Consider the following 15,508-nt stretch of genomic DNA (forward strand, 5'->3'; position numbering starts at 1 on the left):
CCACTTATTTTTCCCAGATGATGGCAGAGAGTGGCCAGATTTTATCAAAAAGTGTGGCTTTGATGCTCAGCTACCATTGCTACTATATCTATACTTGAAGAGATATCAAGTCAGTGCCTCCAGTTGCACTGCAGTACCTTAAACCAGTACCTGGCATTGTGGCAGAGAGTGTGAGCATTTGTTTGTCTTGGAGAACTGAAAGCAAAGGGTAGAAAATCAAAATATCACGGCCTCCTTTGCAGCATCTATTTTTATTGCTGTGCTTGTGGATTTAATGAAGTAGGTGATGGAAATCAGAGGAGCTCTCTTTGCCCACTGCAGCACTAGGATGAACACCTTGGTGATCTTAAATTTATCCTCTGGCTGCCCTTTCCTCATGACTGCAGAGTGAAACGAGGCAATAACCTCATTTGATTTGCACATCCTACGAAACTTGCCAGCGAGGCTGGAGACCTCTGTACAGCTGATTTAAGTCTCATGGTGCTGGGTTGGCTTTTTCTTCACAGGCTGCACAGAGGTATTCTGCAGACCCCCAGGTTAGAAAATGTAGAAGTAGATGAATGTGAGAAACTTGAGGCTGACAGATTTAAAGAAAGAGAGAGAAACATGTAGTTATGCAGTATGAGAGGGACAAATGTGAGTTACCAGTATCTCTACTCAAATTTATTTTTCAAACAGTGCAAGTGGAGGGTCAAAATGAGGTATTTTAGACACAGTTTCCAGTAAGATCATAGGTACAGCAAAATACAAACAACTCATTGGTGAGGACTAAAGCTGATCAAGTGAATTTCATTTAATTATGAGCTGAGAACTTAACATGGCATATATCAATGATGTCCCACAAGTGAACGCAGACTGATAGCACAAACTGAAATCAGATCCCATGAAGAGAAAATACCGTGTGTGAAGCATGACATAGAACTAAGCTGCATTTCAAAGAGGGAAGCATTTAGATTTTGGACTTGCACATTCAAGCCATGAGTGTACCTATTAGGAAATGATGCGGATGATTCCCACCAGGCATCTGGAATTTCATAGAAAACTGTTTTTCTGGGTATTATTGAAGTTAAGCTGTCTTTTGATGATTAGTGAAGAAAAAGTTTAAGAAAGATAGCAGAGTCAGAAGACTTTGGACAGCAGTTTCTTAGAGTCAAGACAGCAAAATGCTCTGTTAGTTTGGATTTGTCAACCTGATACTGACATTAGTGAAGCTAATGAAACTAAGAAAGTCAATAGTCATCAGCTTTTCTCCTCGATAATAATGCACTCATGTTTGCAGGTGATGTTTATGCATTCTGACTTATCAAAGCTATGAGCCAGATAGAGCTCCAAAGGCCATTTGATTTAGTAAACTGAAGCTTTATTCTTCTAAGTGCTGTGGCTACAGTGACCTTCATGGAAGTCAGTAGGTGTAACTCATTATTTTAGTCACTTTTGTTGTTGTTGTTTTTAATATTAGTTTCAGGCACATTTTCTTGTGTTTTGTTTTATTTATTATTGTTATTTTACATTTTATTTCTTTGTTTCCACTAGGCTTATTCTGAGCGGGTTTTACCATTGGTATGTGAGAGGTGTTACACTCAAACGTTATTTATGGCCATAGAAGAAACATACCTTCTAGATATAGCCAAGATTTTATTAGTAGCGTCCTTTAAATTTTAGCAGTGTAATCCAATAACTATTATTAGTTGACTTCTAATTCTTACAGAAAATGTTTCAGTAGTAGTACTAATGTTAAAATTGTTATATGCACACTTCTTAGTTTCTACCACTTTTCACGGTGCTTTGTTCACCATCTGTTGCTTCTGCAGGCCCTCAGGTCAGTGCTTTCAGGCTGGTGGGGATCGGGGAGCATTCCAGCATGTCACTGGCATCTGGTGCCCTTCCCTGGGATGGATATGATTTTCATGTTAATGGCTTATTTTTCCTCACTCTGGGATCCACTTGGAGTCATTTTATGCTTGCTAACACGATTTTAGACCTTGCTTTTTCTTCACTGGTCTGAAGATCCAGGTTATGACCAAATTTACCATACACAGTTCCTTTCATGTATGTTAGATGCTATTTCTTCGTTCTGTTTATTACACTTAAATGCAGCTTTGTCCAGATCTAGGTCTGGATTTCTTTAGCATAGCAAGGTCAGTTGTTTATAGCCATGGGGTCTCCAATGCCAGTGCCCATCTTTATCACTCCACACCTGTACCCTCTGCACTGTAGCTGCAAAGCTGTGGGCTGTCATCACCAACGGAAACCACATATTACGGGGCTACAGGATAAAAGAGGTCATGGCAATTCCAGCATGCTTTGCACAGTATGGAGTGTATGTACAGAAAATGTGAACTACTGTACCATGTGAGAGGTACCTTTAATTGGGAGTATCAAATATGTATTTTTCTAATGGGCTTTCCAATCACCTTCTTTTTATAATGTAAATAGGAGCAAGCTGTTGGGGTTGGATGTCTGTTTTCATTTGTTTTAGGAAATATTTTCCAGTCTCAGTAATGGTTTGCCATAACAAATAATTTGGTATATTCCAAATTTGGCAGAGCTGATATTCTAGTCACTGATTATTAATATCATCAATAAAATATGGGTGCAAAAACACAGTCTGAGGCAAAATTGTATCTAATGGAATTTTATCCGAAATTCAACAAAAAGCAGTAGGAGCACTGGGGCAAGGCAAGAGCAGGAGGCCAGATTTGTAATTCTCTGTTTACTTATTTCTAGTTCCCCATTTGTGTTTTCTTCAGGAATATGTAATGGGTTTTTTTTCTCTCTATTTATTCCTATTTTTTCCTGGATCAGAGTATGTTTGAGTTGCCCTGAGATATGAGTCCAGAAATGTGTATTGGATACCGTGAACTGAGGGTGCACACCCATAAAATATTAATCTTTGGGCACTTACTGAATGTCTCCCAAATCTAAGGGGATGTTTGCAGATTCAGCTGGGCTGCTATTACCATACCTGGATGAGCATGCTTTGTGTTTGTGATAAGGGAAGATGAGAACATCCTTATTTTCTCTTGTCTTCTGCATCTGTAAATTGGCACTTTCTCTATAGACAGTGAGAACAAGGTACAGCAGCTCAGGACTTCTTGTAAAGTATACTCGTGTTAATCCATTTAGCTCAGTATCAGAATATGTTGGCACAAACCAGCCTCTGTTAGTGTTTGGGCCATGCTAAATTCCCTGCTGGTAAACCCCACTCTTTCATTTCCCTTCCACCGTTGAGGATGTTGGAGCTGTTCAGCAGTTCTTGCATGTTAAATCATATGCAAAGGAAGGAAGAGCTATTTACAGAGCTCCTTCCATTTCAGATTCCTTTTTCTTACTGTCAGTAATTCAAGTGTGGGTTGCACTAACTGTGGGATACAAATCCAGGTGCATGCATAGGGAACAGGGCCAGTATGTTTTTAACAGCCTGCAGCACACCAGGTAACCACCCAGCAATAATTATACTGACTCCAGCAATATTGCTGGACTTTTAAGTTTTGGCTGTAATGAGCCATGCTATTATATCCATTTTCAAGTGATCAGTGGTGGGTACAGATAACCAAATGAAAAATTCCTCTAAATGCAGCTCCTCCTCAGCTGAGTTATCACATGCCACCAAAATATGCATAATAATAGGTAAGAGCTTCCACATTTCCAGCATTACTTTGTCAGCTGAAATATCTCAGCAGAGAAAACTGTGCTTGGATTGATTCAGGCAGATTATGCTGAAGGATCTTCACTTGCAGAGAATGTTTATTTAGATGTATTATGGGCAGATGCTGAAAACACCCCATAAATTGAGCAAGTTGCAAATATGAAAGACTGAGGGGACAGACTTTCTCTACCAATCTCTTACCTGTAAATTGTTTGCCAGATTAGGAACAGAAGTTGTAACTTCTATTGCAAGGGTGCTGTAATTAGTTACATCATGAACCAATTCTTTTTACACAGTGTAATATACAGGTGCTCATATACTCGGACAATTTTATACTGTCGGCTGGTGCGGTGGGCTCATTATGGTCATTCTGTTGTGAACTTTTAAACATGTAATTACATGGAGCTGAAGTAAAAGTCACACTGCAATAGCTAGTATAAACAAGATATTCAATTTCAAGTGGTTCCATAAAACTTATAGTGGGAAAAGTCAATAATGGGAGGCTTAAAAATAGAACAGTGCCCTTTTGATAATTTAAGCCACTCTAAAGGGCAAAATATACTGTGAAATCTTATATTTAGGCTATTGCTTTTCTTTTTTAACAGGACTGGGAGTTCCCACATTTTATGGGTGATGTTGAAGTGAATCTTCCAGGCTTGCCATCTGCACACATGCAGTTCAAAGTACCTTATTTCCAAAAGATCTTAAAAGAGGAGTATCACATTCATATAACAGGTATGTAACCACACAGACTGTGATACAGGCACACGTTGAACTGCTTCTGTGTAGGAAATGAATGCTAACATGTTCTTTACCACATATTTTCTTTGTTCTCCCCCATCCCCCTGGATGATTGCTGTTTTTCTATCTGTTTAACTCTCCCTATCAGTATCATCCATATATAAGCCTCTCAGGGAAATGAGGAATCCGTATCTTACAAATCAAAAAGACCTGCTGTTTGTCATGGATTTCAGCAACTTTTTGTGACACTAAGTAATACCTAGTGTAGCTTCAGAAATCTTTTATCTGAAATTACTCTCCAGGGGAATTAACTGCTTATTTCATTTAAAATCTCTTATGCTTTCAAATGCCTTTGCTGTGATTTATGCTAATGTCTTTTCATAACTTCGGTCATTCTCATCTGGCAAAGGCCACTCACAGCCATACTTCCATCACTCATCTAACCAAAAGCAGGCAGTTAAATAACTTCAAATAAAATAGAGTCGCAGTTATTCAAATGGATGGCACATACAGATAAAAGTACCCAGTCCTTACATGCTATGAGACAGTGTTTGAATAACAGTAGTGAATGAAAAAGAGGGAAAGGTTAAATAGAGATAAATATTTTGCTTCTATTTTCAAGCTGTGCAGAGCAATGTGGTGGCAAGAGAGAAATAAATAGTACTGTATAGCAAAAGAATGCAAATGTGAACTGACAGAGGTCTTTAGCCACTAATATAAACAATCATAGCACATGACAGTGTACAGGAATAAGATATAGAGAGCATCCAATGATACAGCCATATGAAATTCCTGCAGAGCAGGGACAAAAGGAGTATTCAGAGATCATACAAAGACATGGCCAACAGCTAGCAGGTGAGCCCTAAGCCTACCAGGCATCAGAAGACAAGGAAGGAAAATGTGTCAAGGATGAAAGAATGAGGAACTGGGACTCATTGGAGATAGGCTGAATGAAGAGAAGGCATTTTCAGAAGAGATGATAGAAATTGGAGTGATCAGGTTGGAAACCAGAAAAGAAAAGAAAAGAAAATGAGTGCAAAAGTCACCTGCAGGCTGTTGAGTAAAATGAGGCAAATGGGCCAGTAGAAAATAGGGATAGAGAGATGGAAATTTTTTCAAGTTGTATGTAGGTTCCCTGTTGGAGTACTGGTAGGAAATAGACCATAGGCCACAGGAAATGGGTTTGGGGTATATCTAAATGAGATGGTTTGAGATCAGGAGCAGGATGAAGTGAAACAGGTAAATGATGTCATGGTCAGTGACAGAAGATACAGAATGAGAAGAGATGTGTATTTGAAGAACACATTTTTCTCTCTGAAGTGAGTCAAGTAAAAATGGAAACAAAGAAGAGAACAAAAAAGAGTATAAGAATCAAGTATCTGGCATGAATAGGCATGGAATTCAGGCCTAGTGGAGAAGAGGATTTAATTCTGCTTCTCAGGAGTAGAGCATGAATTTGAAGAGACTCAGTTCCATGATGATCCCAGATGCCCTGCAGTTATTCCATGAAATAAAGAGCAGTAGTGAAATAGGTGCACGTAATAGCTTGAACAAGGACTGAGTAATGATTGGGTGAGCTGTGCCATTAGATACAGGAACTCAGGATATAATTAATGTAAATGAAAACCAATGGGTGGTAGAAGAGGGACTGAAGAGTGAAGAACAGTTTTGCATTGCAGAAGAGTCAGGGATATTGATAAGCAGAGAAGAGCTAGGAATAAGCAACAGCAAAGAACATAAATTACATATCAGAAATACAACTGCTAGCAGTGTTGCTGTTTAAAAGCAAATCAACTGAGATCAATATTTATGCATCGTAGAGTCTTCTGCAGAGAGGACTGGAGGTCTTTCTGATTTTCTGGCAAGAAAGCATTCTTTTAATGAGGATGAGCTAATGAATAGGGGCTGAGGAATATTTTTCCCTGCTCAGCATTAACAAGATCCATTTATTAGATTCACTAGACAAATCAATCCATTTGACTGCACATCACGTACTCTGTCTACTGAGTGCCTGTTTTATCTCAGTGCTACACCACCCTTTAGGAGATCTAATAAACAGCCATAACACATGGCACAGTAACCTCCCTTTGGGTAAGTTTTGCTTGAACCATCTGTTCTTGCCACCAGTTCTTAGGTTAGGTTAGGGTATCATCTTGGATCATTTTCAAACTCTAGTTCTTGTGTGGATGTGTAGATTCTTCTAATTTTCTACTTAAATCAAGGAACTAATAAAAGAAGGAAGAAGCTGGTTCTTTATATATATTTAACAAGATGAATGTAATCAAATCTAAAATGAGGGTAGAAAGTGAAAGAAACTGTGGCAGATGACATGTGGGTAGGGTATTGATAATGGAGGGAATGTAAAGCCCTGTTAAAACCTTATTTGTTTAAGCCTTGTTTAATACATGAGATCCAGAGTGTTAAACTTAACTGTGTAACTTTTCTTTGTTGTTGTTACAAGCAGGAAAAAAAAAAAAAAAGACAAGGGCCCGAATATCAGTTATTTGTGTACTTGCTATTGTGATAAGGTCAAGTTGCAAAACTACAATCTATGCCCCAGTGTCCAGAAACTGAAAATCCATTTCTCCTAGTAGAAAGAAAAAAGAAGTCATGGCTGAAATATAATTTCCCATCTTTTTCCTTGCAAATATTATTCTTCATAAGTTTTATGTATTTGGTTACTCTTGGACTCCCCTGAGCAGCCCTATTCAGTGCTGGATTGCTCTAATGAGCAATGGTCCCACAGAGAATCAGTTATAAGCATAGGGACATGCAGAGAAGTAAATGACACTAAACCACCTTTCTGTTGATGTGTGCTTAATGACTTGGTATATGGTCTGTACAGATGAAGTATTTCACAGCTATGCGATCTGTGTTGCCAGCTCTCCTGATTTTATTTTAAGTCTTTTAAGACAGTTGATTACTGAAGTGTTTTTTTGTTTTTTTGTTTGTTTAATCTTGAAATCTTCTCTCCTGTATTCAGCACCTGTGTGAGAGCATCTACTTTCATATTTTTTAAAATGTACCTCATGATTGCAGAGAGAAACAAAAAATGTTACTTCTACATAGGTCCTTGTCTCAAAAAGCAGATAAATGCTATTGAGCACATTATTTTTCACTTATCTGGCTACTTTGAACAAGTAGCATGCTTTCTTAGGCCTGGCTTTTGATTTCGGAATGTTTTAAACTGGCAGTTATGTCAACATCTGCAGCCTGTTGCTTATATGCTTCACTGAACTTTTAAATTTACTATCAAAAGCCTATCTCGCTTTTACTCATAAGTGAGTACCTCATTTTGCCCACATTTCTTTGCATCTAGGAACTCCTAGCAAGTACCTACTCAGTATTAAACATTTTTATCCTTTTTTGATAGGCATTTTTATCTATGAACATCAAAAATATCTTGAATTCCTGCATTTGCTTAACTGATCTGGATTTCGCTTGATAGATGGCTCACTATAATGTGTATGTTTTCCGTCCTCGCTGTTGTTTATGGAAATACATAATCTAGCCTAGTTTCTATAATACCCAGGGAAATTTGTAACACTTTAAAGTAAATTTTGTTGCTTCTGATTCTTTCATTGTTGAAAGGCACTTGGAGGCCAGGCTGGTGCCATCTGATAGCACAGATCCAAGAGAATCGGCTGTATAGTTTCAAATAAGTTTCAAATGAGAAAAGTTAATGTTTAGGTAGCAAAACAGGTGGGAGATTTTTCTAGTTGTTTGTAAAAGCGTTTCTGAGTTCTGATCTAGGCGTGCTCTTCCACCCAAAGGAGAAATTGTCACCTTCCTGATTGGCAAGTGCCTGGTATGGCTGGCTTGTGGAGTTAAACCAAAAGAATGTCTAGATCCAGGCCAAGCATCACCTACACAGATATGCCTGAAGGAGCCCGAGGGCAAAAATAGAAAGGTTAGAGGTAAAAACAAAGCTGTCCGTGCACACAGACATTAAAAGATCTCAGAGGATTTGCTGCTTAGTTCAGCTGTGAGTGGTCTGTATGGATGTGTCTAGCCCTGACATGACAGAAGAGATGAAGAATGTTTCTAAGATATCTGTATGTTTTACAGAGGTGTCCGGATGTTTTTAGACACAAAATGCAATTGAGATAAGAATCTAAAGACAACATTTTCTACATAAGCCTCTGGCTGTGGTTGAACAGCATGAGGCCAATTGAGTCTAGCCTTAATAAGTGGGATTTTCATATGTCCTCTTGACCTCTTGAGAGCTCCTGAGGACTGGTTTCTACACTAGAATTCTGTTTTTAGGACATGACTACTCCATTACAGAGTGGACTGACTTACAAAAAATAAAAAATGCTCCATAATCAGAAACTGTTTATGAGCATTTAGGTGTGCGGGATCTGCCTGCCTCAGTTGCCTGGTAAATCAGTCATGTTGCGGATCGGTTGCTTAACCACTTGTAGAATTTTTGAGCCTCTTAAAAAATGATCACTGCCCAAATATTTTGTTCAGCTGGCAGAAATGCATGACCCTTCAGATGTCATGTGTAACAGATAAGGACTTCAACACTGTAAATGGTGCTTGTGAACCAGGTGTGTTTTAAGTAGTACATGGCTGAATGACAGCCAGTTTTGCACCTGATTGTCTTCACTGTAACTGCATTAAGGAGTTTGGGTATAGTTCTCAGTTTCCTGAAATATTTGACTGGTTTTGTGGTCTTGAGATCTGCATCCTTCCAACTCAATTTGTCTATGGAAAATCTATGTGATGAAGAGCTAAACAATGCCAGGTGTATGCAAATATTCTTGGATGCACAGACCTCCCTAGAGTAGTAGTGGTACTGATCCTACATCAGCTGGCTAGGAGACAAATTAAATGACTTCATTATGTGGGACTCCATTTTCCCTTCCAATTTTATCTGGAATTTGAAGCATTGTAAAATTAATTATATTATGGTTTTTTGGTTGTTTTGTTTTGGTGGGGTTGGTTTTTGTTGGATTTTGTTGTTGTTGTTTTTTGGTTTGGTTTGTTTTTTGTTTATTATTATTTTTCAAGAAAAAAAATATAACTCTATAGTATATTTATCCCAACTCTGCAAAATGATAGGCTCAAACCTATCACAAGGTGCAAGGTCAGAAGTGACTCCTAACTAAAAAGTTCATTTCCTGTATGAGTTTGATATATGATCTAAACTTTGCTATAAACAACATTATGCTAAAATAGAGTTGCAGTAGACAATAATTTTATATACATTTGTGTACAGAGATTATAAAGATCGGTTAGTATCTTCAGTCTCAAAACTGAAATGTCATGTGGAATTATCATTAGATAAATGCTTGTGAGAGGAGACTGTCAGACCTCTTGGGTCAGACTGCTTCAATATATTTATCACCAATCTAGAGGAACTGCTTGGCAAACTGGACTTATTTGTCTATCATGCCTGCTAATGCAGCTAAGTGAAGTACACATTTTGGAAGAGGGATAAACAGCAGAGGACAGTGTATTCTAGAAGAAGATAAATACTTTCTGTAAGTAACCAAGACAGCTCTAACTCCCATTTTGTGTCACAGGAGATTAACACAGCCCTTGGCTACAGGGAATATGGAGTAGGAGTTGAAAGATACTGTTGTGTTCATATGTTTGTAGTGAGACTGTTACAGAATTTAGTTCTGGTGACAACAATCTTCAAAGGAAAAGTCATTGAACTCATATATCATGGCAGTGAATCAGAGAATGTAAAAATAGTCTAGAGATGAGAAATTAAAGGAGTAGGTCCAACAGAAAACAGAGAGATGTCAAGCAACCAGCTGGCTCTTAGGCATAATGGACATAACTCGGGTAAGTGAAGTTTTTGCATCTAAGCTGATTGTCCAAGCACCATTTACAAGTGGTAGTACAACTGATACACTCAGAAAATTTGGGCTGTGTTCCTGTCTGCCTTACTGTATCTGGGGGCTAAGTGAGGAAGTTTCAAGTTCATGTTTTTAACAAAACAAGGAAGAATTGAAAGGTACATCTCTTTTATATCAGGTAAGTACTCTAATTCTTGGTATGAGGGATAGAACCTTTTTTAAAGATATCCAACAAGATTCACAATGATGAAGTCAGTGCAGGAGAGGTTCTACATGAGGCCTGAGACCAAGCACCTAACAAACTATTCAGCATTTTCAGTATTTTCTGCTAGCTTCTTGGGCAACTCCATCAGCAGGCTTCCATCTCGAGTCTTACTGCTCAGATGGTTTATTCTACATGTTATACTTAGGGCTACGTGGTCACAGATGAGAAATGTGAAATCTACTGGGTGCCAACAGGCCTAAAGATGTGGTAGCTCACATCTCAGTATTAAAATAGGTAAGTTCCCTTTGTCATTCATACCTGAAGTTTGTAATCAAGATTATAGGAGTATCATTTGGCCTTTATAAAGATCATCTCAATAATTTCTCCAATTCATTACACTCCCCATTTTGATCATTTAGTTGTCTGTTTTTTCCTTACCTGTTTTCACTATTGCCATGTCTGTTGGATACAGAGTCCCTGTCCCAGCATGAGTCTTTTCACTTCCTGTCATCCACTTCCCGTAGTCTAGCAATCTCTGGAAAGTGACCTCTTCTAGCTCTGCAAAAATGCAGAGTACCAAATACGTATCTGTAGGTAAACAGATAATTGTTCTAATATTCATGTTTCATTGGCATTCATGTTTAGCCCATTTTCCTAAGAAAATGAGAATTAAATGACCATGTTCTCTGTGGGGAATTGGTCTCATTCTCTCTTTCCAATATCCATTCATCATCAAACAACTTTTGAGCACACAGCCAGATCCAAGAATATTTTTTGAGGGTAGGAATCTAAACAGTACTTATGTTCCCATTATGTCCTTGGATTTAGTGATTAGTTAAGGAAATTAGGTGATTAGGTATGGAAAAATAATCTAAGTCAGTGCCCAGCTGAGGAAATACAGGTAGAAGTCAGTCATTATGTATTCTGTTTGACAGCAGCCAATTGATCAGTGGAATGTATGTCCCAAACAGCCCCTCAGCGCACACTATGCAAGGTGTATTCTGGCTCTGTTTCCTGAAAGCTTATGTGTGGTGGGTAAACTAAGGTTATTCTGATGGGGAGAAACACAGGAAATACAGGACAGAAATCCACTGGAAACTGCATCAAACTAGATCATATTGTTTCTTAATGTAAGAGAACTGCTCCATAAGTAATATCTCCTCTTTTACAATGTTGGCCCACAACATCAGAAGCGGATGCTGGTGGTATGGCAGTACAGGCTGAACCTCCTCACCAGTTTTCCACTTCATTAAAAGGTCAATTACAGTGTTGATGAAAACCCAGAAAATAGAAACTAGAGTTATTAAGGAATTACGTGAACAGGAATCACTGCAAGGTCTTTTCAGTGTAGTTTGATTTCAGGATAGTGACAATAACACAATTGAAAGAACACTGTCTTATAGTTCCAGTGTAAATGCAAACTAAATTGAAGAGGGCTATTAAACACAATTGCTAACATGCAAGGTGTTACCCTAATGGAGCATACTGGTCCATGGCTCAGTTTGAACATACAGAGGAACTGGAATCCACTTACTCTTTATCAAACATTCATTTTCTTTTTCACTTGAAGCATGGTTAAATATGATTCTAGCATAAATGGTTTCATTCATTGTCAGGGGCGTTTCTCCACAAATGTCCTTTCACATAATGCTATGATGTCAGTTGCAAATTCTCCATCCTAACACAGCTTTGATGTATGTAGTTTTGCTGGATTCTTGGGTGGTGTCAGTCATTACTGCATAGATATGATCTTAACATATGTTCAGCTAAACATGAATGGGATGCCTTAAGTATGAGTATAGTATAATTTATTTTGTGTGTGTGTGTGTGTGTGTGTTTTCATAGAATAATTTAGCTTAGAAGGAATGCCTGGAGGTCATCTGTTCCAATATTCTGCTCAAAGCAGGGATAACTTTGCTATTGCATAGAAGTATCTTTTATATATTTTGGATGCCTAGAGTGGTTTTAAATGATAAACAGGGAAAGCATTCTTCCTCCAGTATTCAGGGGCTTGATGTTAGACTATGAGTCACTCTTTGGAGGAGTTTTTCACTACATATAGCATAGGAAAGCTAAGCTGACTAACATTCCAGTATTAAAATCAGCCCTTACTTTTTCTTAAGGGCATAATATCTCTCAATCATCATTTATCCAATTGCCTCCCCTGTGAGCATTTGGACACCGTGGTTGGGATATTAAACAATATCTGCATGTGCTTAAAATGTACGTGCTTATAAAACCCCAGAAGAGTCTCATTTCAGACATCAGTGGCATACAAATATTTCTATTAAACATAGCCTTTTCAAGGAGAATTTCCATGTCAATATTTTCAAAGTCCTGAAATTAATGCTTTTTAACTTTATTGATCTATACCACATAATGTAATTATCTAATCAACAGATCACCTACAAAATGCAATGTGAATTCAATTGATATACTGCTGTGCTTGCATTACAAAATTATTTTATCATGTGCCCAAACCTAACTGTAAAATACTAAGGGATATTCAGCACAAAGTTGATTACAGTGAGAATATTATTACAACTTTGCTTTACAGACTTATTACAGAAGGATTTTTGCTTTTAATTGGTTTTACATATGAATGCATGTGTACTGCTTCTAAAATGGATATATCAGATAACAGAACTTTCTTTTTTCCAAACAGGCAAATGGTTTAACTATGGGATTATCTTTCTTGTTTTAATCTTGGATCTAAATATGTGGAAGAACCAAATATTTTACAAACCTCACGAATATGGTCAATATATTGGTCCTGGGCAGAAGATCTACACCGTGAAGGACTCAGAAAGCTTGAAAGATCTTAACAGAACTAAGTTGTCTTGGGAATGGAGATCCAATAACACTAACCCTTTGACCAACCGGACCTATGCCGAAGGAGACATGTTCTTGCACAGCAGATACATAGGCTCTAGCCTTGATGTCAAATGCCTGGCTTTTATTCCAAGTTTGCTGGCTTTTGCTTTGTTTGGTTTCTTCATCTGGTTCTTTGGGCGATTTCAAAAAACTGACCAAGGCATGGAGAATTTAGACAAATCATACACAAGAATGAAACGAAAGTCACCGTCCGATATGGGAATGACACGAGAAAATACACAGGTGTTAGTAGAAGAACCATCAAGTTTTCAAGAGCCACATCTTGTATCCATAAAATCAGACTTAAGTGAAATAGTTTTTAATTCTTCTCTCCTAACTTCTGAAAACTTGAACGCACAATTGAGTGAACAAGATAGCCCCTTACAACCAGTACCAGAGTCCGTTGTCCCTAAGAGTAACCCTACAACATAGAGTCAAATACCCAGGAAAATCAGTTTAAATAACCAGTTGCTATAAGAGTTCAGTTTTACCTTTTGTAAGTTAAGATTTACATAGTGTTTAGAATAAGAAACTCAGTCTATACCAAACGGTGCTCGGCATGCTTTTTCTAGGATTTTTTTTTATTTGTATTAGAGTACGTGCCTACTGTATATCTGACATTCCTTTATAGATTGCTTCCCAAAATTGCACAAGCTATTTATTAATACATTACCTTAACTGTACAATAGTGTATTAGATGATTACTTGCAGGTATAAAATTCTACCATGGTGGTGCCTTGAGACATTAAACTGTTTTTTAACTCAACACCAGATGTATAGCACAGTTATTCTGATCTGTTTTGCAATGCTTTTTGTATATGGTTATTTTCAGTATCATTTGATGTCTTAACAGAGGAGATAAACACAGTTATTCCTTAAGGAGATTTTCAGTTAGAACATCACAACTTGACTTCGTTATTTACTCATCTGTGGAGCCAGTGACTTTGATGACCGGACTGCAGAGAAGCATGTTGATTACCTTTTAATTTTTGCTGGCTAGCTGCCAAACACAAATACAGATTCATTATGCGGTAAACAGTAGAGCGATAATACAGCATGGGTCACTACTTACGAAAATATGACTTTCTCCATCAGTAATAGCAATTAGGTGATAATGCCTAATTATATTTTTCATAATTAAAGATAAACTGCTCCTTGATTAAAAATTCTGCCCTTCACCTTTCAGAAACAGAGGTGAAAATACATGGTTGAAGCAACTTTTTCCATCATCACACCAAACCTATGTCACATCAAAGAGCCAATGGAGTGATTACAGTAAAGGACACGGAGCCCATTAAATCCTGTATTTGTATGGTTCAGTGCAGGTATGGTGAGACGGGCCAGTGAAATGCACCACACACGGACACTCTGAACACACTGAAGAAACGTTTAGGAGTTTCAATTAAAATAGATTGATACTTGAGTTGTCTTGTACCCTTTTCTTTCTTCATTCACTATCCACGAGTAAATGTAATGTGGAATCAGAAACGTGCTGAAAGTATTTATTTTGCTTTTGGAAGGGGACTTTGGAATTCTTTGCTGTATGATCAAACTATATGCACTAGAGAGACTGTGTATCTAAAACATCAGAAAGACTGTGATTTGCCTCTAATTCAGTTCTATAAATTGTTGTTACAAGTTACTAAATAATAAGTAATTTTTAAGTCTGAGTTATTTCCCTGTCATTAACTTGTGTTGCTGTGTTTTGTCTTTGTGACTTTTTTATCTCCATTGTTTTGATCTATCTGCTTTTAAGTTTTGGGGATGCTGAATTTAGCATGCATAATAGGACTGTGCATTCATTAACTGTCACTTGAGAGCCAATTCTAATAAATATAATTCGACCATTGTTTATTATGAGGCAGGGGCATATTATGCTAGTTTTGGAGTTTAAAAACAAAAATTCCACATGCACTGTCCTACTTAAAATCACAAATATTTCTGGCACTAGCAAGGACAGTAAACTCAAGATCAAATATTTTTCTTATGGAATAATTATTATTACATCAGGCAGAATTTCACTTTATAATCAAAACAAATGTTTTTCCATCAAAATATGGATAAAAGTAATTCTGTTATTAGCTTTTGCCTACTGCAGTCTGTCAATTTGTTTATATAACCAAAGACAAACCATTGATTAGTAATAGTAAAACACTGTGAGAGCCCACCTGTGCTACGTAAGAGGTGACTATAGGGATACTTGACTTTCAAGCAGAATTTGATTTT

The 15,508-nt window shown here is 37.5% G+C and overlaps 1 protein-coding gene across 1 annotated transcript in view; it reads left to right on the forward strand.

Annotated features, from left to right (window-relative positions):
* TMEM117 (transmembrane protein 117) overlaps positions 1 to 14,967 on the forward strand; it is a 195,970-nt gene extending 181,003 nt beyond the window's left edge. Inside the window, exons 7-8 of the mRNA XM_416041.8 lie at positions 4,255 to 4,384; positions 13,074 to 14,967. Of these exons, the coding sequence (XP_416041.3) occupies positions 4,255 to 4,384; positions 13,074 to 13,714 (771 nt within the window). The 3' untranslated portion in view covers positions 13,715 to 14,967. The remainder of the gene's footprint in view (positions 1 to 4,254; positions 4,385 to 13,073) is intronic.
* The last annotated feature ends 541 nt before the right edge of the window (positions 14,968 to 15,508 follow it).

Source organism: Gallus gallus, chromosome 1, assembly GCF_016699485.2.
Source record: "Gallus gallus isolate bGalGal1 chromosome 1, bGalGal1.mat.broiler.GRCg7b, whole genome shotgun sequence".
Taxonomy (NCBI): Eukaryota; Metazoa; Chordata; class Aves; order Galliformes; family Phasianidae; genus Gallus; species Gallus gallus.